The sequence below is a fragment of the Acanthopagrus latus genome, chromosome 16 (assembly GCF_904848185.1).
Source record: "Acanthopagrus latus isolate v.2019 chromosome 16, fAcaLat1.1, whole genome shotgun sequence".
Lineage (NCBI taxonomy): Eukaryota > Metazoa > Chordata > Actinopteri > Spariformes > Sparidae > Acanthopagrus > Acanthopagrus latus.
Window position 1 is genome coordinate 14,459,326 of NC_051054.1, and position 26,553 is coordinate 14,485,878.

At 42.2% G+C, this 26,553-nt stretch overlaps 2 protein-coding genes across 2 annotated transcripts in view; one reads left to right on the top strand and one right to left on the bottom strand.

The window, feature by feature from the left end:
- myo6b (myosin VIb) overlaps positions 1 to 2,770 on the top strand; it is a 39,280-nt gene extending 36,510 nt beyond the window's left edge. The window contains exons 32-33 of the mRNA XM_037071695.1: positions 399 to 617; positions 1,326 to 2,770. Of these exons, the coding sequence (XP_036927590.1) occupies positions 399 to 617; positions 1,326 to 1,525 (419 nt within the window). The 3' untranslated portion in view covers positions 1,526 to 2,770. The remainder of the gene's footprint in view (positions 1 to 398; positions 618 to 1,325) is intronic.
- A 286-nt stretch (positions 2,771 to 3,056) lies between these two features.
- On the bottom strand, positions 3,057 to 25,406 carry impg1b (interphotoreceptor matrix proteoglycan 1b). The gene is made up of 18 exons (XM_037071692.1): positions 24,846 to 25,406; positions 20,296 to 20,511; positions 19,053 to 19,219; positions 18,637 to 18,671; positions 18,201 to 18,235; positions 17,816 to 17,862; positions 17,556 to 17,705; positions 16,125 to 16,183; positions 15,622 to 15,827; positions 15,102 to 15,524; positions 12,796 to 13,424; positions 12,279 to 12,368; positions 7,397 to 7,616; positions 6,938 to 7,148; positions 5,682 to 5,867; positions 5,390 to 5,573; positions 4,395 to 4,478; positions 3,057 to 3,849 (listed from the first exon to the last, which is right to left on the bottom strand). Exons 1-18 carry the CDS (start codon positions 24,910 to 24,912, stop codon positions 3,766 to 3,768), a joined length of 3,093 nt encoding a protein of 1,030 aa, XP_036927587.1. The 5' UTR covers positions 24,913 to 25,406; the 3' UTR covers positions 3,057 to 3,765.
- Between the last annotated feature and the right edge of the window lie 1,147 nt (positions 25,407 to 26,553).

Sequence of the window (26,553 nt, forward strand, 5' to 3'; positions counted from 1 at the left end):
AATAGTCCTGGACAGAGCTCCTGTAAATCACCTCTGTACTGTATCCCCGAGACAAATTTCCACATTGTGGACAATAAATGAAACTAAGTGTCTTCAAACTGGCATCTGTTAGTCTCAGCGACTGTGTTCAGTCCAGCATTGACTCTCCCTATCATTGACTTCGCTCAGCAAATATGTCCATTTAGCTCCTTGGCTAAATAAATTACTTGTTAAAGGCAGCTAGTTGCTCCACCTAAAGACAGGAAACAGTAATAAGTCCAGTATAATTAGCAGCATTAAGCAAATTCCTATTCCAGCCATTTCTCACAAATCACACTTTAAGACCAAATTAAAGATGCTTTGTTGAGAGTACTTAATGTACTTAATATCAATCTAATTTTTTAATGATCACTTTGCAGCGGAGCAGAACCCAGCTCCTCCAATGACGGCCCAGCATCAGGAGGTGGCCATGAACCGGCAGCAGCGATATTTCCGCATTCCTTTCATCCGGCCCGCAGACCAGTACAAAGACCCCCAGAATAAAAAGAAGGGCTGGTGGTACGCCCACTTCGATGGGCCCTGGATAGCCAGACAGATGGAGCTTCACCCAGACAAACGACCTATTGTGTTGGTTGCAGGTGAGTCATCAGATTTTGGTCTATTTCATTTTACATGCTTCGCTTTATATTACTATTAAATTTCCTCATTGATTTAAATCTCCATTTTTCAATTAATCATTTAGTCCAGTGGTTCCCAGCCCTCTTGGATTGTGACCCCTTAAAATGAAGCAATATCTTCTTATTGCTACATCTAAGGGTACAGAATGATTTAGGACAAGAGTTGTGAACAAAATGCTGACTTGAGATCTGACAAATATGTTGAGCTTTTGAAGGCTTTGCCTCATTTGATTATCTAGTATTCCACATAGAAAATGCAAAAATGTAACAATGTCAATGAGACAAGTCACAAAAATTAACATACATAACTAATATATTTGTGTTAAATAAATATTTTCATCTTTGTTTTCCCCTTCATCCATCAGATTTATGTTTAGATAAGTTGAAAACTTTTCTTTAAGTTTCTTTACATCCTCAGATGGTTTAATTTAAAAGGGCTGTTGGATACCTTGATCATATGTAAATTAGTCTTTCACAAGAATTATTTTACACAAATTTACATACATTAATAAAGATATATACATCTGAATCCTTACATTTGAGATCATGTAAATGAAATAGTGGTGAGTAAATGTAGAGTAAACTGTATTATTCTGGCTTAAGATTTCATCAAGACACACAGGTAAAAGGCCTCTCAGTAAACCTCTGTCCTTACTCTTCTGCTCTCAGGCAAAGACGACATGGAGATGTGTGAGCTGAGTCTGGAGGAGACGGGTCTGACAAGGAAGAGGGGTGCTGAGATCCTACCCAGGCAGTTTGAAGAAATCTGGGAGCGTTGCGATGGAATTCAGTACCTCAAGAAAGCCATCGAGAACAAGCAGGCCCGCCCCACACACGCTACTGCCATGCTTCAGAGTCTCCTCAAGTGAAACCAGAGCAACAAGATAAGAGTTCAGTCTCGAAACATGAAACTGATACACAGACTCGCAAACATCTCAAGACGGCACAGTGCGTGTGTGGTTTGCAGGATGAAAAGAAGAAACCACAGCTCTCACTGTAGGCACTAAACCATCTTCTTTTTAAAAACCTGAATGTTGTTTATTTTCACTTTTTATATCTTTACTTTGCTGTGTTACATTTGTGTCCAGTCTTCTTCTCAATCTACACTTGAAAGGAAAACCCCAATGTGAGGCCTTATATTGCAATGTGACTGCACTACACCGAGAAAGTCTTACAAGGTGGCACAGCCTCTGTAGATACTGATATTCTGAAAACCTCAATGAGCTGCAGTCAGGACGGTAAATTAGACTTTTAGAGAAAATATGCAGAGGTGCTTTTAATAGTCATATCTTTCAAGTAATGCTTTATGCTCTTCTGGATATCAAGGCTCTAATTACTGTTCAATACCCAGTCACCTGATTTAACTGATTAACTAAGATATTTTCACACATATGCAAATTTAAAAAAACATCTTAAGCAAACACTTAATAATTTTAATCAGGAATAGAACATAATATTGTTTTAAAATATAATAGAATATTTATATACATATTTAAATCATATAACATATTATATAAGTTGAATATAAAAGTTATTATATTTAAATCCTCCATCCACCACAAGTTCAAAACATGAAAAACAAATGCTAAATCTTCCAAACTGAAGTCCACGCAGCTGTAGAATGTATTTTTGCTCGCAGACACACCTTCTAACAAAGTTAATTATTTTGAATAATTGCTGGCTTTATTAGCATCTTAGATGTTTCATCTTTTTTATCAATCCATTGTTTCCTTGCTGCATATACACACACACTACTACTCTACTCTCTTAACTGTTGAAATCCTTAAAAAAGCAAACTTTTTGTTTTGTATTCATTTGTTATGCAAGAGGGAAATGTAGAAGTTTGTTTTTGTGTTTGCAGTTTTTTGGGGGTTTGGGGTTGTTTTACAGACAACATTGTAATTTGTGTGTGTGTTGTGCGTGTGTGTGTGTGTCTTATATTTTGTTAAGCTGATTACTTGAGTAGACTGGTTAGGCCAGGGACATGTCAGTCATCTCATCAGACAATCATGCAGTACCTTTTAATTACAGTAACTGTAACTCTCTCTTGGAACTGATTGTATGTTGGCCTTTGAACTGGAATATGGTAGAAATTAAACATTTGTCCCCATGTTCTTTATTGCATCTTTCTGCCAGGTTACTGGAGAACAACAGAGTTCATTCACCAACTTAGTAACTTGGTCAGTGCTCTTACATCCTGTAACAGGAGCTAACAAGATTAAAGTGAAGATTAATTAAACAACAAAGGCTAATGCACTGCTGATGTCATCGCTGAGCTGAGGCTCACTCCCATTTAGTGATCAACTGGATTAAAACAGACATGAGCTTCTGTTGTGTGAATATTTTAGGTTTTTCTACTTCAAAGTGATTAACACCAACTAACAGAAGTAAATGACAGGTTAAGATTAATTGTCGACATGTACTACAGTGAAAACAGCAATGAATACATTCAAGTTGCAACAAATTGTCACATATAGCCCCTTTAAATCATTAATAAATATGTTTTAATTTGTCACACAACCAAACAAGCTTTAAGCATTCAGAAACAAATGACACTTCACAATTTTAATGCAAAAAAAGACATTTTATTCTTTGCTGTTAAATGCAAAATGTGCGTAAAAAAAAAAAAAAAAAACATCCAAATCTTATAAGACAAATGATTAGTGGGAAGAGTTGTTTTGAACAGGACAGACAATATTTTCTATAAACAATATGTCATGACCCAAGTCAGCAGCTTATACATTCATTCTCTTTTTGGGACACAACAAATAGTTCAGAATAGCATTAAAATAAACAACATTTTACCGTCTACACTCAGTATACCACCATGTGTATCAGTTTGTAAATAATAAATACCTCATTGTGAGGAAACAACAACCTTTGCCAAGGGTATACAGGAAATGTTCCTACCATTCAATATGTGAAATAAATATTAGGTTCCGCTTTAAGACAACCTAAGTCCACCTTAATATCCATAGCTCTCTGTCTAACGAGACACAATCACTATGAACGATAAATCACAACACTTTAAACACCATTTCTGACTGGTCTACTGTACCTCGCACCCCACATACAGTTAAACAGCGAACTCCAGTCTTTGAAGGTTCCATCAAAGGACTGTTACTTCAAAACACTCGTTATCTGATGCCCTTAAAACGCAGCGTGTTCTGTATTCATTTGGCCGTCGCCACGTCTGGAAAGAGACGAGGGGGAGAATGAAAAATAGCTCATTTCAGGCGGGATCACACATTTACAGACAGGACAACCTTGTAACTTTATCTACAAGACACTTGGTTTATGTAAATCCATCAAAATATTACTACATTTTTCAAACACTGGTGTCATTTCAAGGTTAATGTTTGATCATTTTTTTGCAAAAAAATATATTTTTGATTGCAGTTAAAGCTACTGTTTGAATGCTCAAAAATCGACAGTGATTCGGTTTGTTTTTGAGAAATCAGCGAGGGCTACATGCTCAGAAGTTTTACCTTTGCACGCATCATAGAGCTGGAAAATATATGTGTAAAGGTTATTGAACATCACTCAGACCGTACAGTCAGATAAGATGCATATGGAAAGATAAGTTATCTTGCTATTTTAGTGTTGAATATGTTTCATTATAGCACCCGAAAAGTCCTCAAACGATCTCCCTTCAACTTTTCTGTGAGGATTTTCTGGGGATTTGTGTATCTTTAAATCTGCAAAATCAACAATGACTCTTTACTCTGTTGTCCTCACCTCGTTCTGCGGTATACAATGATGGAAGTCGACCATTTCAGAGACTAACTTTTCTGATCTGGTTGTGTAGAGTTGTCGGGGGATCTGTGGAGACAGAATGCAGACAGTATACTTCATTACTACATCTAATACAATCACCTCAAGGAGATAAGCAGATACAAGGGGAATTAAAGCGTCCAACACTGGGGTCCACTGGAATGAAATATCTACTACAGGAGATTACAGATTACCTACAGCTGCTACTGCAGAGTTCAGCGTTAAAACTGTCATATACCTTTGTCAGACTTGGCACAAAGCTTCTTCACAGTTGTGGTGGTGTGTACCATGAATGGCTTAATACATGAAAGAGTCTGAACAACTACTGACAATGACAATTTTGAGCAATTTACACGTGCTTACCACGTTTTTATTGGCCATGTGTGAGCGGATTGTAACATGACATGAAAAACGAGACCTTCCCCGTCTCTCCTGGCTGCCTATACAAGCCTGTGGCCGATTTGTTTCAGTTGTATTATTGCTGCTGGACTGTGGCTTTCTTTCTGAGGTACTCACTTCAGATTCACATTCCAAAAGATGTGACTTTATGACCGGCTTCCAACACAACACAAGAACTTTGATGGTGAAAAAAAAAATAAAATCTTAATACAGAACAAAGATGAAACGTACGGAGGATGAAAGCAGCAAAGAGAAACAATTATTTTCTCAGAGTTTTTAGAGCGTATTAGTTGATATTACTGCAGTCTAAAAGGGACAGTACACCCTAAAATCAAAACAATCCTTGCTGTGAGCAGTTTCATGTAGGTAGTATACATGTAAGTATTTTGCCCTCTCTACGGATGCTATCTACAGAACTCAGCGTCTCACAAGATAACAGTCTAGTGCTAGATAGCAATACAGGTAAGAGGAAAAATGTATTTCAATTTTTTTGAGTGAACTGTCCCTTTAAGGTTGGAGGTTAGTGATTTAGTTCTTTGAGCAGGGCAGCACAAGTGTACCTCAATACTCAGATGTATATTTTCAATTGAGGCAAAATGCTCTTGTTCAGACTGTTGGGACTGGGAGGAGGCCGAACTCGAGGGATAAGGCAACGTGGACACTTGGGTTAAGACACCATCGTCATTCTCAAATACTGGATTCTCCCTCAGAGTGTTCTCAAAGGCATAGGGAGCAAGGGTGTGCCTACGATGTACAGGTGAAGGAAAACACAACACGGAACAATCACGAATCACTGCAAAGGCAAACACAATGGTTTCTGGAAATGCAAGCAGTGAAAGTGCTCGTACTCACACCAACGTTACAGCCTTTCTGGTATTTATGCACTTCTTGTTAATGAAAATCAAAATCCCGATGATGGCACAAACAAGGCAGAGACTCCCCACGAGGCAGGTCACGATGAGCGAAGGGTCTACGGGCATGGACACCAGCTCGCTGCAGCGCTCTCCGTGGTAGTGCCAGTATTTACCCACAGGGCATCTGAAAGACGCGAGAAAAAATATACAGGTTAGAGAGAAAACACGTTTCACTCTGTTTGCCTGGCACAAACGTCAAGAAAATAATGCAACTTCAAAAAGTCCAAGTTATATGACTGAACTGAAGTCTTGCCACAGCTTCCTGTTTGCCCATAATAATTGAAGAAAGCAAGATAATTGCAAGATGCATGCGAGTGTGAATACTGCAGACTAATAAGACACAACAACACATGCAGCATTTAAGAAGCCTCAGTGAGTTACCTACTACAGGTGTCCTTAGGGCAGCCCCAGGATAAAATGTTGGCAGTTAACGTTACTGCAAACCGCCGATACATTCGCATTAGAATGTGTCACAGGCTACGTACTGTATTGAGGTTTCTGCAATATCACGTTCACGTTACATGTTAAGGACCTGACTTTGACATCGGGAGGGGGGTGGGATGATAGTGAAGATGCAGGTGAGAACATTGGCTAGTGACCACAGTTCAGGTGTTTCAACATTTGTAAGAGTGACGCCTTTGGGTATTTATAAGGCAACTTCCAGTGTTTTTGTGCCTAAACATAACCAGAGCACAATGTTGTCACTCATTATCCTGTTTAGCCAGTCAGACACCACTTGACGCCCTCCTGGATCCACACAATCTTCTCATATAGATTATAATCTATTTATAAGTTATTCAGTCATTTCTACACTGTGATTGTGTCGGTCTGTTCTGTATGAGCCTGCATCTATTGCATGGGTCCCTCCACTGCAGACGTCTCTGAGGTGTCTTTCGTTTCTTCCTCACTCGAGTCGGCAGTCTAAGGGCAGGGGGTGTTGTGCGCTGTACAGATTGAAAAAGCCAACTGAGGCAATGTGATCTGTGACTTTGACCTTCAGGAAAACCAACCTCGACTCGTCTTAGTAAAAAAGAATGCACGGTGATGCCAGCGAGTCAGAGAGGCATTTGTCAGCTTTTGTCAAAGTTAGAAGAAATGTGCAGCAACTGCACCTCCTCTCGAGTTTAAAATGCAAAAACCTTTGAAACGAGCTGAGGTCATGCGTTTCCCCCTCATCCGTCAGCGTTTGTGTACCTGCAGGTGGCTCCGTGCCCCGGGATTATTTCACACCGGCCTCCGTTCAGGCAGTAGTCCGGCTGCACGGCGCAGGTGCTCTGACACGGCAGGCCGTCCACGGTGCTGTATCCAGGATCGCACAGACACTCGGCCTCATCGGTCCAACTGTTCACCACGCAGCGTGAAAACTCGTTGCAGGCCAGGAACTTACAGGGGTCCGCTTGGTCAGCTGAAACCAAAGAGGAAAAAGACTAGGAAGGTGAAACCTCATTAACATTAGTGCAGCGTCCACCTGTCCACAGATCCAGAGGAGGAATTAACGGTTTCAATAGGGCGCGTTTAATGAGGTCGTGAACTATGTCGGGCAAAAAGACGCATCAGATTTACACTGATGGTAAAAGACAGCGGAGAGAGGATGCATGACGTGGACGTGAGTTACTTGTGAGTTGTTGGTGACCACACTGTACATACATTCACCTGGTTCTACTTCCAAGGAGCGGCTGTCAATCTCGATGTCGAGCCGCTTAGACGCCGCGCTGCAGAAGTCCTCGAGCACGCAGTGTACGGATTCCGTGACGTTGTAAGGTACCGGCTTGTCCAGTTTCATCCTGCTGTTTACCACAACGCTGCCGTTCCTGAAGTTGAGAATCTCCAGCTGCTTGAATCCCGTCAGATTGGACTGCAGATATGGCAGAAGCTGTGGGGAGGCGAGAGGAAAGCAAATTAATTTATATTCAATCAGTGTATTCAGCTACTCAGAAGGAGAAAGATTAGTTTTCTGTTCAGCTAGTGATCAGTGAGGAAAACTACTTGTACTCAAGTAAGAATACTTTAATGTTTTACGGGGAAAAAAAGGAAGGGAAAAAAAAAACTGAATCATTCTCAACCGAGAATTACAGTGATTTCCACTCGGATGTTTAAGTTAATGAAATGATGTCAATGTAAAGCGCCCGGGATAGACCGGCGTCCTCCGGAGAGGAGGCCCGCGTCCACCTGCGGCCTCGCCTTCCACGCCGACAAGGCTGAGGTTGTCTTAGCGCCGCCGACTTTGAATTATTCAGGTCACATATTTTACTGCGTGAATGCTATGAATAGTTCATAATTAAATTTTGATGCAAGCATGAAATCCTGCCATTGCTGCACTGACTTTGTAATTAGATCCGGAGCAAAATTAGGAGAACACAGAACGTGCTAATTCAAGTCGCTGACGAAGAGCCCGGGAACGCATGATGAAAAGCTCGAACTTTCAAACGACATCAAAGAATCTCTCGAGTCTAAAAAGAAATCTATAATATATGGCGTTTGGCGCATGCTTTTATGTTAAGTGCCCAACGGTAACATGTGCATGCTACATTGTTGGTTCAAGCCTTTCTGCATTATCCCACCTACTGCAAACTGCCCTACGAAGCAGCGTCTTAGCAATCAGTTCAGTAAAAGCAATACAATACAACCTTCCAAGTTTATGCAGTTTAAAAAAATATCCCAGCAGACTCAGACTCGCAGCTCACACAGGGGAGAAAACCAATCTATCAGGACTATTTGGCCCGGACTGATGACGGTGGTGATATTTGGGGCGAGAGGGAAGTCAACCAGTTCAAGTAATGGGGCTCCATCAATGTTCATCGATCTGCACCGCTCTCCTCCCAGCCACTCCGTGTTCACCAGCGACGAGGCAAACATTCGAACAGCCGCAGTGTGAGAGGGAGAGATTACGATGCTTTAGCTGGCCTGGCTGTCGAGCGGGGAGATAAGAGGCCTTAAGGAGCTCTGCTCTGATCGGGTTACTTCACTTATCACTGGCAGACAGTTTACTGAGCGCTAGTTCCCTATAGCTAATAGAAAAGAGGAAGGGGAACGAGAGGGTCCAACATCCCGAACAAATGGGCAACTTTAGCACGACCGGACAGGCAGCTCGCTGCTCGGCCCTCCATTTGTCTCAATGCAGAATGTCAAGCATTACATCTACGCCGTAGATTAGATACCAGTCTGTAGCTCTGCTGCCTTCCGCACAAGGTCAAAGCTGAGTTATTCCACAACAAACCTCAACGCAGTCTCTACTGTGGACAAAGGAACACCACAACAACAACACCGGCCTATATACACTAAGTTTTTATAAAAAAAAAAAAAATAATTTAAAAAACAATGCAGACAGAAAGTCACAAACACAGACATTGTTTCAGTCTTGAACACAGTCACATTTTCTTCTCTGAGGTTACACATGTATCTACTGGTTCTTGTTTTAGAAAAAAAAACCTGATAAATCATCCCTTCTCTGATGTCGTAAAAAGGAAAAGTCACCGGGGGAATATTACGCTGTCATAAAAAGTCATTCCAACCTCCATGTCCAATTTTATTGGTTGCTTCACAAACCAGTAGGTACAGGAGTAATGGGGGTAAGTGAGGCGAAGGTAAACAGGGGGTACTGCCAGCCACTGGAGGCTAATGGGTCATATATATGTATAAATATATATGAAGGGACTGCAAATGTACATTACCACCAATATCCAGCAAAACACTACATCAGGTCCATTTAAATGGGCTGCCAAATGTACTTGACATTTCCTCATTGCCATTTTCCAGTGATTCATAAACAAGCTTGGACCAATATCGAAATAGTTGTTCTCCTCTATACCTAAATAGCCCATTTAAAGGACGACATGTTGACTATTTTCCTAATGGGGCAGTTAGAATAGACAGTAGACGATAAATACTCACCAGTTCAAACGTCTGACCACATTACGTTTTGCCAGGAAGCTAAGTACATGGATTAATGAGGAGAACTGCAGAAACCACGGTTTGGGCAACCATTAAAGATTGGAGATGGAGTGATATTAGCATTATTTATTAGGGTTTTTTTTTTTGTTTTTGTGCATGAAATTTGCATCGATGTACTTAATGCCATGTTTTTCATATCCAGTGCAGATGTTTATATAGTCTATAGAAAATGGTCTAAAATGTAAGCGGGATAAATCCATGAAATCCAAATGTCTATACTCTAATGAATTAGTGAAAGAATTATTAAAACATAACACATTATTAACTATTTATCTTGTCCTAACCCACATGCCCCAGTAGCTCACATTCCCTCTGTGCCTTGGCACCGCGGCAAACACACAATCCAATTTGTATCCGTGCACCTCCTCGGTTTGAGGCTGAGGCCTTTATGTAACGCAGGAGCACAGGGCGCCTCTGAGCGAGCCTAAAAATATGTCCGCTCCGCCAGCCTTCGGGATAAGCCGCGACACCGAACGAGGGATGTCGAGCGATGCTTCTCGCTCTGATTTTTCTCTGATAAGCGCGGGCTTACAGACACAAAGTCCTCACCTGGTTGCCAACGGCTAATGCAAATTTGAAACTCTCACTTACAGAAGAACAGCAGCGTAGCCCACAAAAAAAAAAAAAGAGACATTGATTACAAGTGTTGCTCCGAAATAAGATGACCTTGACCAATCTGTGATCTACTTTATTTCATTGTCTCGTTGGGTGTAGTAGGAAGCACAGACAGCACATCTATGAAACAGCAGATACAGCACTGAACATGCATACAGATGTCCACACAAACTCGACTGATGTCGTGCTAAGCAGATTGGGACCATTAATAGCCCGATGTGTGTGGTGCTGGAACCGACCAGTATTACGTAAAGCTTCTTACCCACGAGTCACAAACCTGAGTCCTACAATGACTCGGGCCGACCCAGGTCTCATGATTCAGACTGCCCCCGGGGTGCTCGTTTGCACTCCACCACGTACAAAGTGATACAGTTTTTAGCACCACAAACTGCACAAAGGTCGCCTGACTCTCCTGTTTTAGGTCCTCTAAGCCTACTGTCACATTGTCCTGACCCACAGCGAGTCATTTATTCAGCGATTCCCCTCTGCACGCTTATCTTTAAGGCTTCCAACCCAGACCAGCACACCGCTCAATGCTGTAACGCACATGAGCAACAAAAGTACAAAAATAAAGTCTGTAATTTTGTTGATGAGAAACTTGTCTAACTGTACACTGTACACATCAACACAAACGTATAGTCCCACAACAAGTAATAATTAGTGCTACACAATGATGCAAAGCATCTTCGACAAACAGCCTCTCAAAGCTGAGAGCTCATCCGTACAAAGACATGACAGCTCTAACATCTCGCTAACATTTTTTTTCTTTAAAGGAATAGTTTAACATTTTGAGAAATTTGGTTATTTGCTTTGCTTATCTGCTAAATATAAGGCAGCAGCCAGTTAGCATAGCTTAGCATAAAGACAGAAAAAAAGGTGTAAACTGCAACCCAGGCTCTGTCCAAAGGCCATAAAACCCAGCTTGCATTGCAAAGATATGTGAAATGTGTGGCAAAGTTGTTTAATTCTGTTGACATTTTCAGCCGTAACTGTAGCATTTACTGATATATAGTTAAAGGATGAGCCAACCTCTCCTGATCTATCACTGCGCTTATTTGATTTGCACTGTAAATTTTAAAAGTTGACTTTAAAAAAAACAAAAACTCAGGAACCGTCTTTCAGTCTGTGGCCCAGCAGGTAAAATGGGTCCCCAACATTAGTGGAAGTTCTGTTATTAATCAGATATGAAAGCATCAAATATGCATTTTTGATCAATTAAACGCATACACTAAATAGCATCATGAAAAAATACAATTAAATTGCATGCATGTGCATGTGCAAAGAGCAGCAGAGGTGCTAGTAGGAGCATTTTGTTATCTTTGGACAGACCCACGCTAGCTTTTTCAAGCTAAGCTAACCGGCTACTGACCCCAGCTATATATGGAATGGACAGCTATGAGAGTGGTTGTCATCTAAATGTGCAACCACACAGAACGTGAGTCGAATTATAAACATTCAAGAAAAGCAAAAAAGGATATTTCCCAAAATGCTGAACTATTTATCTTGACCATGTTGCATCTTTACCATTGATGGTTCTTAAAACCTTTCAATTTGTTGCAGAAGTCTTGTTTTCATTTTATAGCCCAGAACTTTGGACACATCCACTTTTTTTAAAAGACATGCTAAAATATGAGATCAAGGGAATCTAAACAGTCCCTGAATAACCTCGAAACCTTAGCACAATTCCCCCCAAAATTAAGGCAAAACACACAATGACAAACAATATTAGAACCAAAATCACAGATTAAACCAACAGACATGAGCATGCATCTACACAGGAAGGCCTAACGTCTAATGTAAGCGGAGAAAAAAAAGCAAAGCTTAACACTAAAGTTGAGTAAGTGAGAGATGTTAGGTGCTTTCAGATCATTAGATACTGCATTTCGGAAAGGTTAGTTAAGAAATAGAAAGGTCATGCTCTCTCTGAGGCATCGGAAGATGTAGTTCCAATATGGAAGAAAAAAGATACCGGTATGGAGGCTAAAGTCGTCTGTCTCCTAAGCCCAGATTTACTGGAAGCTCCAGGGTTTGGCGAGTTTCTGGACCCAGAGTGCTGTGTCTGAGTGAAACAGGACATTTTCTTTAAACTGTCAACACAATGGCCCCTCTGAAATTAAAGCATTAGCATACTGCAGATTTGTTCAGAACATTTGGCGATTGCTTGTTAAAGCCTCATTATTTCATCATCTTCATTACATTTTTAAAATATATTTTTAAAAAATGTCATTTTTTATAATTTAAAGTTAATTTGAGGTTTGGTTTTTTTAAAAAAAAAATAAATAAATAAAAAGCAGCAGTGAGGATAAGGCTTACTGCAAAGTGCATCCTCAGCCGCGCAAGATTTAGACAAAGCACCAAACTAAACAACTAATTTATTACAGTTTAACACCATGTACTGCACATTTCAGCTTGGACTACGAAAAAAGCAAAAATGAGAATGTGGCATGCAACAACATGATGTCCAGCACAAAAGCTTGTGTACCTACCAGCTCAAGAAAGGTATTCTCCAGTGACTTATACTCTGGGGAGCTCTTGTTGAACAGGTCATCAGAAAACATAATGTTGGTGACCCTCAAGCTAAAGAAAACCACTAGCTCTTTGTTCTTATCCACTACGGTCATCAGAGGGGTGCTGGCCTGCCTCATGGCCGGCGCAGCCGTAGATTCATACGGGCGCTCGTCGGACTCCGAGGGGAACCCACTGCCGCTTTCTTCCTCCAGTGGTACCGTCACCACCACATTTGTCCCATTCAGACTTGACCATGCATCCTCTTGAATGTTTGAGCTCTCAGGAGGCAGCGCTGTTGAAACTGGGGTTGTTCTACTTTGCCCTCCGCTGGCTTCATCTCTCTCTTCGGGGGCTTCGCCGCTCTCCACGGGGGGTGGCAGAGGCTCAACATCCGTGTCTGGTTCGATGCCTTGGACAGCATCGTCATGAGGCGATGGCATGGGGACTGATACCGCCGCTTCTGTGATAGACATGGCAGTAACTGTGCGGTCTGCAAGCTCGGGCACATCGTGGTAAACGACAGCAGGTGTGTCGGTCATTTCTTCCTCTGGTTGGGAGTCTGGAGTTTCCAAGGGAGGGTCTTCATTTTGTTCCGCAGGTTCAGGTTCTAAATAAGAGAAAGTTTCTGTAATTCAAGAACAGTATACAGGTACACTTGTGGGTTTATACAGGTATAATCATGAGAGGACATTGATGCATCGTGTTGTGCTTTTGCAGCTGTTGCCCAAAGCACATTATTTTGCAAAATACTCCTATCAGCACCTCTGAAGCTCAGTAACACAGATGTTTTAACCTTGATCATTAAATCAACTGTCATGGTTTGAGGTTTTCCAGTTTTGTGATTTCCTGTTTTATTTTGTTGGAATTTATCCTTATGTGTCGTGTTGTGACTTTCCACTTCCTATCTTTGTCTTTTTCCTGCCTTTTTTTTCTGTGGTTTTTTGTTTCATTAGCGAATGTGCCTATGTGTATTTAAGCCTGTGTTTTCCAACCCCTCTTGGTTGTTTCCTCAGAGTTTCCTGCATATTCTGTGCCTGTTCCCCAGTCCTTCTCTGTGTTCCTGCCTGTGTTCCCAGACCTTCATTGGTTTGTGCTGGTTTGGTTTTGTATTTTTGTACTTCACTAGTTCTCAGATGTGTCTCTGCCTGCTTCTTGCTGCTTCTTCTGTTTTTGTTGCCATGCCTGCCAGTTTTTTTTTTTCCTCTGGATTACAGAAAACTAGCGGTTTGAGAGAGGTCACATGTCAACAGCCGAGTTGAGTTAGCGGCCGATCACATGGCGCGCTTTGCTAGAAGCGTGTCGCCAACGAGACTATGGAACAGCATGTCTGGTGTGCACTCCTCTCTCGCTCCACGAATCATCTTCTTAGAAGTTTAAATATTCTCAACTCTTCAGAGAGAGGGCATATTTCAAAAATATTCCTTTAAGTTTAGCTTTAATCTTCTTGTCATAGCACATTGTCAGTTTATTAAATGCATTATCCCCTTTTCTTTGGCTGTATGAGTAAAATATCTGAAAGCAGAAGTCCATATTTTTTAAAGCTGCACTGATCCTTCAAATCAAAAACATTGTAGATGTCTCTCAGAATCCAGCGTGACAAACCTGACACATTCGGAGCCCTTGGAAACTCCACTAGAATTCAAAATGAAGTTCTGCAGGTTTGAACAATATTTCCCTGCACAGCAGGAGGTTGTGATGACTCGACCATCAGCAGGCCTGCTTGTTAATGGTTTTTAATATGATGTATTGCCTCAGCGGGGGGTGGCATCCTCATAGACGAAACCCAACCACCAAGTCGAATTGTGCTGCCATTTCCATTTCCTGCTGTGTCAGAGGTGATTAGTCAGTGCAGATATGTGTAAGAATAAGGGAAAAGAAATAGGTCAGTGTTTATTTGGACTGTCCAAACTTAGAGTGAAGTTGAAGTTATTACCCGGCTCTTTTCTATTTCCTGCCTTTATCCAATTACTTTTAGATATTTGATATTTTCTTCGTCATCCACTAAAGTAAGTTTACGTTCCCTCTCACTTTTCTAGAGTGGGGATGTGTTCTTCACTTGTTCCTGTTCTTCCCACAACAGCAATGAGCCGATTTCCCACCATCAGCATAATCAAGACTTAGGATCAGACCGCAACTGAACCCACACTTTTCCATCGTGGTCTGGTTTTCTGAGGTTCTTCCTGTTTTCTGTCTGTCGCACAAAATGTATCCACACCGCAATCTAATGTCGCCCGATCAATAAAGCCTTGAGTTCTTGGACTTCAACTATCTGATGAGGTCTTACCATCCGTCGCCTGCTCTTCAGGTTCAACCTCGCCTCTGTCGTCGGGCTCAGTCGGCGGCATCTCCTCCACCTCCGGCTCTGCTTCCTCTTCGTGCCCTGTGATAGTTTCGCGTGTTGTGTCTAGTGCGATAATGTTACCGGGCTGATCAGCGGCAGCCTCTGTGGATTCCTCCTCTGCTCCTGCCATTAAAGGAGTCTCATGTGTGACAGCAGGGGTGGCTTCTGGGAGGACGTTTGGGATGAAAGGCACGAAGGTGTGTGTTTCCGGTCTGACTGTGAAAGCTTCCAAAGAGTTTTCTATCACTGCCACGGTGGGGAAGAAACTTCGGGTGTGAGTGTTGACCTCCATGGGCGCCTGCGTGGGGTCCTCCTCGGATACGACGGGGTTCATGCCGAGCTCCGCGACTGGATAAACTGTGGTTACTGAAAAGGATAAGTTCAAATATTTATACAGATTTAAAATTCCTGCCTGGAGCGATGATCTCATATTTTATTCAATTAAGTGTGGTATTATGCTTACCAGCCTCAAAGCTGAGCGTCTGTATGTCCAGCGGCAGCGACAGGGACAGTTCCTGTTTTAAGGCCTTTTTGATGATGTGTTTCAGTTTGGGAGCGTTTATGTCCTCGTGTGTCTCGGTATCGGGCTCCTCGAGACCCTCAGGGTCATCATTGAGCTCCGTTTCTCCATTAAAGACCACAGCGTACCGCACAGACACATCCTCTGAGCTGAAATCAACAAATCATGTCAGAAACCCTCACCGGTAATGGATGTCTGCTAAGGCAATTTCTGAGTCGTTTCCCAGAAGGGGATATTTTTGGGGGATGTTATAGTTTCTCTGGAGACCTGGGCAATAAAACACTTCAATAAAAGGCCACTTCAGGGGAAGAGGTATGACAAATTTATGTTTTTTAGTCTCTTATTTTAGTCACTGTGTTGTTTTGTCAAAATGAGTTATCTTTAAAAAAAACAGCACAATCATCATGCCAGACCATAACAAAAAAATAAAGCTTGAGTCAACTCACCGAAATCCCAGAACACGAATCTCTTTGAATCCTGGAACTTTTTCAAACACATGACGCATCTAAAACCAAAAAAAAAAAAAAAAGAGAAATATATTTAGTAAAACTGGTGGACTAATCCTGCTTTATGGGTTCAGGAAATTCTGGGATCATGGACCAGTAAAACCATCTAAAAACTCACTGAACCATCTAAGGAACGCATATTCACAAACTGTACTACATGGCTGGAGATGTGTTTTTTTAACAAAACAAGACATTTTAAGACATCTTCTTTGACTGCTGCAAATTGCAAAAGATGCGTTTTCACTATTTTCCACTATTACTTGAGAAAATAAGAACAAGATGAATCGATAATGAAGACTAAAATGGAACGCAGCAGAGCACATACATCCGCCAAGGCCCAACAATCCCCTTTATCTGCATCAAATTGTACCCACGCACAGATACCAGCCACCTAAACACACCTCGGACCCCCTGGGTTGGTCTGACTTGTTAGTTGCTGCACACATGCGACTGTAAAGACTCAGTGTTGCAGGTAATGGACTTAAATGCATGACTTAGAAGCAGACAGGCTATATTAAAAGGATTACTATGTCCAACATTTAAAAAAGGGGGGGTTTGCCAAAAGGTCAGGAAAAGCAAGCAAAAAGGGAAGTGCGTGTTTGGCCAGCAAAGGTCGGGGGGGAAAAAAAGGACGTTGGTCAGAACAAGCAGGCAAAAGCAGGTAAAAAAAAATAAAAAAGAAAGGCTGCACACTGAGACAAAATCATGGGGGAACAAAAACGAAAGTGAGGAGGAGTGGCTCGTTTGTGAGCCACGGAGTTTGGGAAAAGGTCTTGATTTGGATGGGGACTTTTGCAGAGCAGGCAGAGGGGTGGGTGGGCTCTGACGCGACAGTAAGTGTTAGCAGCTGGCGAACAGGTTTAGACGATGCAAAGCAGTACTAGAAATGTGAAGCCAAGACGCAGGCTTCTTATACTATGAAACGCCAACTTTCATTTTGACATGCGATGTTCAGATCTTTAATATAGAATAAAAAAACAAAATGATGCTCTAATGGTTTCACACCGGCACAAGTGGATCTTAAGAGCTGCGGTTAGAATCTGAGTCAATGCCTTCTTAGCTGGAGATAATCTATATGATTAGATCTTACTATTTCAGGCTTGTGGTCATTTAGGAGTCTTACCTAAAGTCCCTTGGAGGCAGCCCTAAAGCTGTTAAATCAATCAGGGTGAGTTTTACACTTCACAATACAACGCCATAGAAACTGGCAGTGTTGATCTCATTGTATGACACCATGCAAAGTGGACACAACACCGCCACCAGATATTTTGACCTGTGGTGTTTCAAGGTTTTATCGCCCCCAGTAAGATTTTCAAGGGTTTTTTATAGATCACACATTTGCCCCCACCTGGCCCCCCACCTGGCCCCCACCTTCTCTCTGAGCTCCAGCGCGACATCAGTGTGGAGCGGCGCCTCGGGGTCACTGAGCAGCTTGCTGTACGTCGGGTCCACTATGGTGACGCTGAACTCGACAATGTACTCCTCGTAGTTTTCTTTTATGAGGTTGGGGTCTTCCTCGATCTGGCAAAGAAACGCCAAATGACGTGGTTGTTTAATGCAATCAAAAGGAAAAAAAAAAAAAAGAAGTCTATTATGATCTGAAACTTCTGGTGGACAGTGGGTGGACTTACCCCGTTGGCCTCTGTTGGCAGCAGAATCAGAGGGGGGGTCCAGGTGCCTGAGGCAAAACAGCGACTCGCCAGTTCATTTATGATGTCATCGTTACAATGTACTGACAGCTGTTACTTATTAGACTTATTATGCTCAATTTACTGGTTCATAATCTTATTTTGGGTTACTATTACAGGTTTACATGCTTCAGTCCTCAAAATGGTTTCCAGTATGCCCATGCTGAGCTTCTGTTGGTGTGGACTTTAACTTTTAAGATGCACAAGAACAACTTATACAACACACTGAAGGAAAGGGAGAAAAAAAGCATCATAGGTCTCCTTTAAAGCCGTAAAGTAAATGAACGGCTTTTATCAAACAGTACTGATGCATTAGGGTTTAACTCACAGTCCCTTCCTGGATCTGGGGTTTCAGCGATGACTCTGGAAATAGAAAAATATATTTGTCAGTCCGTTTTGAAGACAAGGAACCTTTGCAGCAATATTCATGGTAGGCTAATTGCCAGAATATTCAAATTTTTCTGCCAGGTTTAGCTGGGTGTGAACACTGCGAGCAGGGGTGCTCATACTGGAGCTCCTCTGATGCCTTTGTGGCCAGTTATTCACACCTTTGCACCATCCAAGGCGCAATTTTTAAGATGGTTGTTCGACAACCTGGAAACAAGACTCCGCAGTCACCCATCTTTGTGCTTAATCACCCTTTGCACCTTTTGAAACTGGCATGTTTTCATACGATTACATTTTGGTTTATTCTCAAAGAAATGACAGCAGACACGCAGGAAAATCACATCTAAACCAAAACTTAAAAGGAGGTTTGCACATACCCTTCACCTTCAGCTTCAGCTTGCTCGGCTACTCTCTGAAATTATAGAAAAAAGAATATATCACAGAGTCACACTGAAGATTGGCTTTAAAACATGCCGTCATAAAAGTGGACATGTCGGGGAAAGGTTGTTGGTCGGTGTGATGGAAAAATTGATTTCCTCTTCCCGATAGTAAATGGACAAGTTTAATAGAATCTGTAAAAAGTGTATCAAATGCATATCATCACACTTTACATTTTTGCTGCTACAGATGTGGAGTGTGGATGCATATAGAACATCCTGAGATCAGTCCTTTTATTTTACACTCCAACCGTATTGAATTTTCATGTTTGAATGAAAGACGCAGACTGTACGGGATGACGAGAGAATTACAAAGGGAAAGAAAAATATATCTGTGGTGTTGGCGCTGGACTCACTCTGGCCACCATGTCCAGATGCTCCTGGGAGCTGCTGAAGTTTTGAGCCAGGTCGTCCATGCAGAGGTTTTCATGCTGGCAGGTGTAAACCCAGGCTCCGTACTCCTCTGAGCTCGGGACTCTGTCCAAGAAGATGCGGAACGCCTCCCAAATCGCCTCCTGACAAACTGAAGAGATGTCACACAATTTTGTGGATGTTCACTTTTGACTCTTTTCAGAAAATAAACCATGTTATCTTCCATTGACAAACAAACATATATAAAGGATGAGGGGAACTAGGATGGCTGGTATTGATATTGGCCTCCCTGCGTGTTGGGTGTTTGTTGTGATTTAGCTATTCATCTGTAAGATTAGCTCATTATCCCCCTCAGAAACAGCTCCGTGCAGCTTTGCATGTGAGCGCACAGCACACAGTAGTCCATAATGTCACAGTGCTACAATAAATCACGAACACATTAAACATGATATGATTGGGACAACCAAAAAAAAGAAAGAAAGAAAAAAAAAGCAGAAATGCCAGTCTCAGTAAATGTCAAACTGTATATTTAAGTCGTCGCATGTCCGTGGCATTTTTAAGAATATTAAAAATCAGGAGAAGCCCCTGAAGCTACAGTATGTTTTATCTGCCTCTGTGGGGGAAGCGGGCTCCACCATTGTCCAATAACCTGAAGCCTGTGGGAAATTTATTCTGCGACAAACTCATTTCTGGAGCGACGCAATTACCTCCAATACACCAAATTAATCCGCCTCATTTTAAAATCATATGCCACAGCAGCTGTCGTGGAAAACAATTTGAATTACTAAGCAATTGTCAGAGCCACGGTGGCAATCTCCGCCTCTTAAATCATCCACAGTATGTCTCTCTTGACAAAGTCCATTTGCATATAACTTGATTATATCAAGTGCTTCACTGCGTGCGTCCCGAAAGTCAGTAAAACGGCTTTGGTGCGTCATTCAGTGGCACCATGTCATCTTCAGCAGACTAACTTAGCCCTCCTAACAATTAAGACAAACAGCATTTGATCTGATTGATCAGATTTAAAGAGTCATACACATTTCAACTAACTAAAATATAATTTTTTATCCTGACAAAAAATTTGAATTTTTATTTTTGGGTATACTTTTCCTATAAGTAACAGTTGGTGTTGTAGGAAAGTTCATCATTTTGCATAAAGTTAAAGTTCATTTTTAGAATGACCTCACATCAAAGTCGAACAGTCGAGGCTTTTTTAATTTTCTTTACCTCGGAGTTTGTAATACGACCGATGGCTGCCGATGACTGCCTTCATCGTCTCCTGGGGACACACTTTGACCCCCGTGTTGAAGAGCGCCGACCTCTTCGTCCGATGTCCGTCCTGCTCCGCTCTGACATTCGTGGCGTGTCTGGTCGGTCTGGAGGCCTCTAGAAAGTGTCTGTGCTTCACATCCCTGAGCCCAGACAAACTGTGTTCACGGAGATCTGCAAGAGCAGTCGGTGAAGTTATTAAGTTTGAGAGGAAATAACGAGTTTTTACAGTATCAGTTCCAGTTCCAAAAAAAAGTTGACCTTTCTCATGACACAACCACTGTGACACGGTGCTTAATTGCAGGCCACAATTACAGGATGACCCAATGCTTTGATTATAATTTTGAATTTACCTCCAACAACCATATGCAACAGCTCCTCTAATCACCAATCTTTTTCTGAGCAGCTTTTGAACTGACTGAAAAAAAGCTAGTCATTATTATCTTGGTCGAAATTGCCAGCTCACTCTTTTACTTCCATGGCATCCCAGTTTACATGCAGGAGGCATATAAAGGCATCGCAAGAACATTCAGTCCAACATTAAGCAGTAGTTAGTTCAGGTCAGTACATTTTTCAGATCAATTTGCATCACATTACATTTAATCATTGCGTAAAAAGAAGAAATTCCCTTCCATTTTCAGGAGGATTTGGTTATTATTGCTTATATAAGGATGAAAAAAATAATTAGCAAAAATCTTGCTTATGCCGCCTTTGCCTTTATGGATAAAAGCAAAACCATACAAATAGTGTTATTTCAAAGGCACACTCCACCAATTTTAGACAAAACTAGAAAAAAAAATGTCAGCAGGAATATGAGTCAGCTACAAATTTTGAAGATTTTATATAAAACCTGTATTATTATAATGGACTTTAGGGTTAGACACTGATGTCAACCGCGTATGATGGGTCTTAAACTTAGCCTCTCTTTTCAAGCGTTAGCAAAACAAAGCAGCAAAACAGAGAGATAGAATATGACCCTTCAGATTTTGCGTGAACGCAGCTGCAGTGCTGGTTTCATCCTGTTTCCCCTCTCTGCTCTGCCTGGCTGTATGTCAGCTCGCCCCGCCCTCTGTCAAACAGACACACAGATCTGCAGCTCTTTATACCACAAACTGAGCAGAAGAGACAGATGAGAGCTGTTCTCAGTTAGGGGGCTGCACCCTGTCCATAGGTTGACACGCAGATATGTTGATACTAAGAAATTACAGACACGCTTCTAGTGGGTCATGAGTGATGATTGAGATGGATGTAATAGTGAGAGGTATATCGTACAAGGTGGTTCCCTAGGATTCTATTTTGGGACATACAGGCAGAGAGATTTCCTCTGTGTACATAATGTTATATGTCTTTAAGGTGCCATGAGTTACTTGAGCCTTTAAATTCACCGTAGTGGAAAAAACGTCCAGGGCCTGAAGCTTTAAGGTGTCCATTTGTGACTGGAAGGATATGAATGAGTAACACTGCCCTCTCTCTAAGGAGCGGCCGCTGAGATGCCCGTGGGCGACTTGACCCACGCTGCATCTCTGAAGCCGCTCAACAGTGCAGGGATGCTGTGGAGCGTACAGGTGTGGATGTGCAGAGCTGCAAGCGTGTGGATTACTTCTGAAAAAGGATGTGCGTGCACAGCCCAACCCTTAAAGGGATTAAAATCAGGCATGGGTGGATGCTCATCGGATTTTACAAAGACAATCCAGCCAAACCAAAACATTCAAGCAGCAACACAGACACAGACCGGGCACATTTCCATAACTCACTGACATGCTGCACATATAATGAGGAGAACTGCCCTAATTTTCTGATCACCTTAGTAAAGAAAACAAGCTCAGCCACCCCAGCGAGGCGTTACAAGGTAATTCCACACAATTGCACAAGTTATTGTGCCAGTCAAACACTCTCTAACACAGTCTCCCCATTCAACAAAGCTATTTAAGAAGAAAGGCACTCATTGTGATGCCAGGTGGCAAACCTCAGGGGACTTTTTAAGACATTAAGCCAGGATTTATGAGCCCCGAAACACAGACTCCAAGTCATTGAATGCAACATAACAAAGTGTGCCTCCTCTGGATTAGGGATCAGAGCAAAGTTTATGGAAGAATTTAAAAGAAGGTGGCGAGTGTGAATGATACATTCACGATCACACTGGCATCAGACACAGGGCTTTAAGCTGAGATGCTGCATTTTTGTGAGGACAAATTCGACAAGACAGAACTTCAGGCGCTAAAATTTGTCATGTCCAGCATGGTGGGGCAACACTGAACCATGAACAGGAGAAGAACAACACGGGAATATTTCAGAGAGTGTCAAGCAAGAGCAAGGTGCAAGGTGTAAGAGTGCGCATTCACATTAGGAAACCCAATACCATGAGCCCCGTGACATTAACTAATACATATCAACAACAGTGACCACGGATAATGTTTTCACCTTGTGAGTCTGTGTGTCATCACGGGAAATTCGCAATCCTGGAGACACCTACAGAAGCAGTATTGATTACTTTGACAGGTGTTTTCTATCCGTCTGTCAAGAGATTTTTGTCAGCGCTGCAGCATCACAACAAGGGACAGACCGAACATCGGCAGTGGCGATCATCAGGGGCGATATTCAGCATTTGTCTGGTCATGCGAAAATGAATTAGTCTGAAATATACTTTGACTCTCTGTGGTCTCACTCAGTGTCTGGCTCAACACAATCTGATTGCTTGCAAATCACAGGAAACAGCTTGTCAACACAGAATAATCTGAATGTGCAATGTAACGAGTAACCAAGGTTAACAAAGACAGTTAATGGAGTGGAAGTATAAATTAGCAGAGCGTGGAAAAGAATACCTTAAAAATTGTACTTCAGCACAGTACTTGAGGAAACTAACAAATTAAAACTTACTAAACTTTGACTTTTACAATTTTTTGTACATTTGCAAATGTACAGTGGTTGCAATCATCGGTTATCTGTCTGCTTGATTGGGCCCATGAATAAACATATCGGTTGATTCTGAATCACAACCACGCAAGATGACACAACGTCATGCTCTTACACGGCCTTGCATATAAGCAGAACGTGTTATGCAATGGAGGGGAGGGCTGTGGATGCAAATGAACAAATCAGCTACCTTTGTGAAGCTTTGTGATGTGATGTTTTCTTGAGAAATAAACTTTAACCCTGAGCAAATGCAGGTCATAGTCTGTGATGGCTGTTGCTTTGCATTATACATGTACGTGTCGTTCATATTGTGTCCACCTATTGTATGTTGGCGCACTTGAAGTGAATGAATGTGGTTTCCTGCTGCACAACTAGCCATTGTTTTGGAGCTGGAATTAAACTAATCAAAATTAACATGCGAGTGCAAGAAAGGCCCGAAACACTGGCATTTTCAGATATTTTGCTTGACATAAATCTCCGAGCACGCAAAGAGAACAACTGTGTTAATCACTGCGCCACGCATACCTAATAACCTCCACAATGAACAATGTTGTTTTCCTCAAATCCAAATTTGGCTAAACACCAAGAACATGCAAAGAATGTGTGGGTATTGACAGTCTTATGGGCAAATATCCCCCAGCTTAATGTCTGTCAGGCAGCGCCATTCACCCGGCAAGCCTTCCGCTCGACTTGAAACTCAGCCAAATCATGTGTGTTTTCATTGATAGTCACGCCACCGGGGCAACATTCGAATGGGTTTTTGGGAGAATCGGTAAGCCCGAAGCATGAGTCACACATGCAGGGACACGAGGGCCCAGGCAAGAGGAGGGAGCGCTTGAGCGGGGCCTTAATGCCCGGTGCAGCCGCAAAAAAGGCCTCACAGCAGAATTACAAGCCAGAAAAGATTAGTGTCCTGCGACGCTGGGAACAGAATGGCTTTTGTTTCCTTCAGGATAATGAGCTCGCACATCACACTGAACAAGACAACCAGTGCGGACGCAAATGCTATCGCTGGTGAACTGATGCTATCTTTTCCCAGTGAGCAGCTATTAAATGTCTCCGCACGTTTAATTCAGGGTGAATATTCATGACCTTCAAAGTGGCAGCTTGACATTTCTGTAAAAATCAAATGTTTGAGGCTGAGCAAGCATATCTTAGTTTGCAGAGATAGTTCTTTCAAATAGTCCCCCCCCAACACACACACACACACACACACACACACACACACACACACACACACACACACACACACACACACCTCCAACTGGAAAACGCTGTTGCCCTTGAAGTGGATCTTGAAGTCTCCTGTCATGCAGCGGATTGAAGACTTGAAGAAAGATCTTTAGATCAAAGCATCATTTGTCATAAACTTAACCTAAAGTGATGTGAACAGTGACTTCACTTCTCTCAATCTGCACACTTCAGCCTGAAAGAGTTAGATTGTTGTAAACTGTTGTGCAGAAACAGAAAGAGAACATTCACCTGCCGACACAAACAGCGTTTGTTTCTCCAATCGCACTACAAAAGGAAAAAAAAAAAACTACAAGAAACACCTCAGAAAAGTTAACAGGCCAGCCTCCCCACAGGATTCTTACCTTTGATTCGACTTGCTTGGAGCGTAAACAGACACAAAGTGAGGAGCAGTCCTAACTTCAAAAGCATGATGTGCTAATTTTATGTGGTTTTCAGGCCCGAAGTTGTCATTTGTAAAGAGACTGTTGCAAACAACAATCAAATCCAGAATGTGTTTATCTTGAGTCCATTAGCAGAGCATGCAGAAGCCTCCTCATTGGTGCTGACAAGGTCCTCGGCTTGTTAAGAAGAAGGGAGTCTGGTTCCACTCCAATCCGCTCTCCAGCTCAGTTGTTCAGGAGCTAGTGAGTTCCTGGGTGTCGTTGGGTCCCTGGAGAGAGCTGAGGTGGCTGCATGGATGGATGGGCGAGGAGGGAGCCAGGGAGGGAGGAGGAAGGAGGAAGGAGAGACAGTGAACTGATGTAATTGTGGCTCACAAGTTTTCCTTCCGCGCTGTCAGTGTGACAACAGTGACGAGGTTAAAAAAGCAGGCTCCGTTCTGAGTCTAATCTCTTTACCTTCTTCTCGCCGCCTTTAATCCCCACGGAGCCACGTGGCCACCCGGCCTCATCCTGTTAGCCACCTTCTGGACCCTCATCTGTCAGCTGAACAATCTTGGGGATCTAGCAATCAGCCGAGACCAGACGCCCACTCCCCACACAGTTGCCCCAAGTTTGATCACTAACACCCAGCCTCTGTTTGCATGTCATTGTTAGACTGCCAAACTCTTCCCCTTTTTCTCTCTCAGAAAATCCCCGCCTCTCAGGCCAGCAAAGTCTGGGTGCCAAGTGAGGTCAGGATTGCAGTTTTGTTTGACGGTACCCGCCGCTACAGGTCAAAAAATGTATCATTCTTCATCTTCTTACACAGCCAAGTTCAGGCTTCAGTTTGATCCTAGTCCTCCATTACCTGCACTGTTAGAAACTACATTCTCTTCCTCAGGTGTCTCCCTTTCTCACTCATTGATTGCAGTTTGACAGGGAACATCGTCCCTTTTCACACATGCAATCAATCCTTTAAATGTTCAGGAACTCTTCCTGTGTGGGATTGTGTGTGAATGGGTCCAGGGATCTATAATCAGGGAAATCTCAAGACCTCAGTAACATTCCAGGCAAAATGCCAGCGTGGCTGTGCTGCGAATGATAGTTTAACACTGCAGGGATAAGTGTTACAAAAAGGGTTACGGCCATCTGCTGATTTGTTTGCAGGACTTGTTCATGCTTGCTGTGTGCAGCCTTACGGGTTTGTTGTTGAGTATTAAAAACACTGCAGGAACATTCGTGTCGGACAAAAAGAGTTGCTCATTCCTCGTGTAACGATAAGATGGAACTTTAATAATCCTAAAAGAAATTCTTGACGAAAAAAAAGGAGTGAGAAAAACAAAAACAGGACTATCGGGGCTACAAAGTACCAAAAACTAACACAGCCTCCTACTTTGATTAATTAGAATTAAAAAGAAGTGCAAGAATATCGAAGGGAAAAAAAGCGACATGACAAATAGATGTAAGCTGCCACCCAGGACGGATCACGTCTATTTACATGAAAGTAATGAGAGGCGTCTCCTGCTGTAGACACACAAGACCCCAGGAAGAGTGCAAGGCGTTTAAGTCAGTTTTCATGGGTCCAAACTTTTTTCAATAAGCTTACATAGTGAAAGAGGCGTCTTTTCACTTTTTTTTTTTTTTTTTTTGATGTTACAACCCCTCATTTCACCATTTGGTCCAATAACAT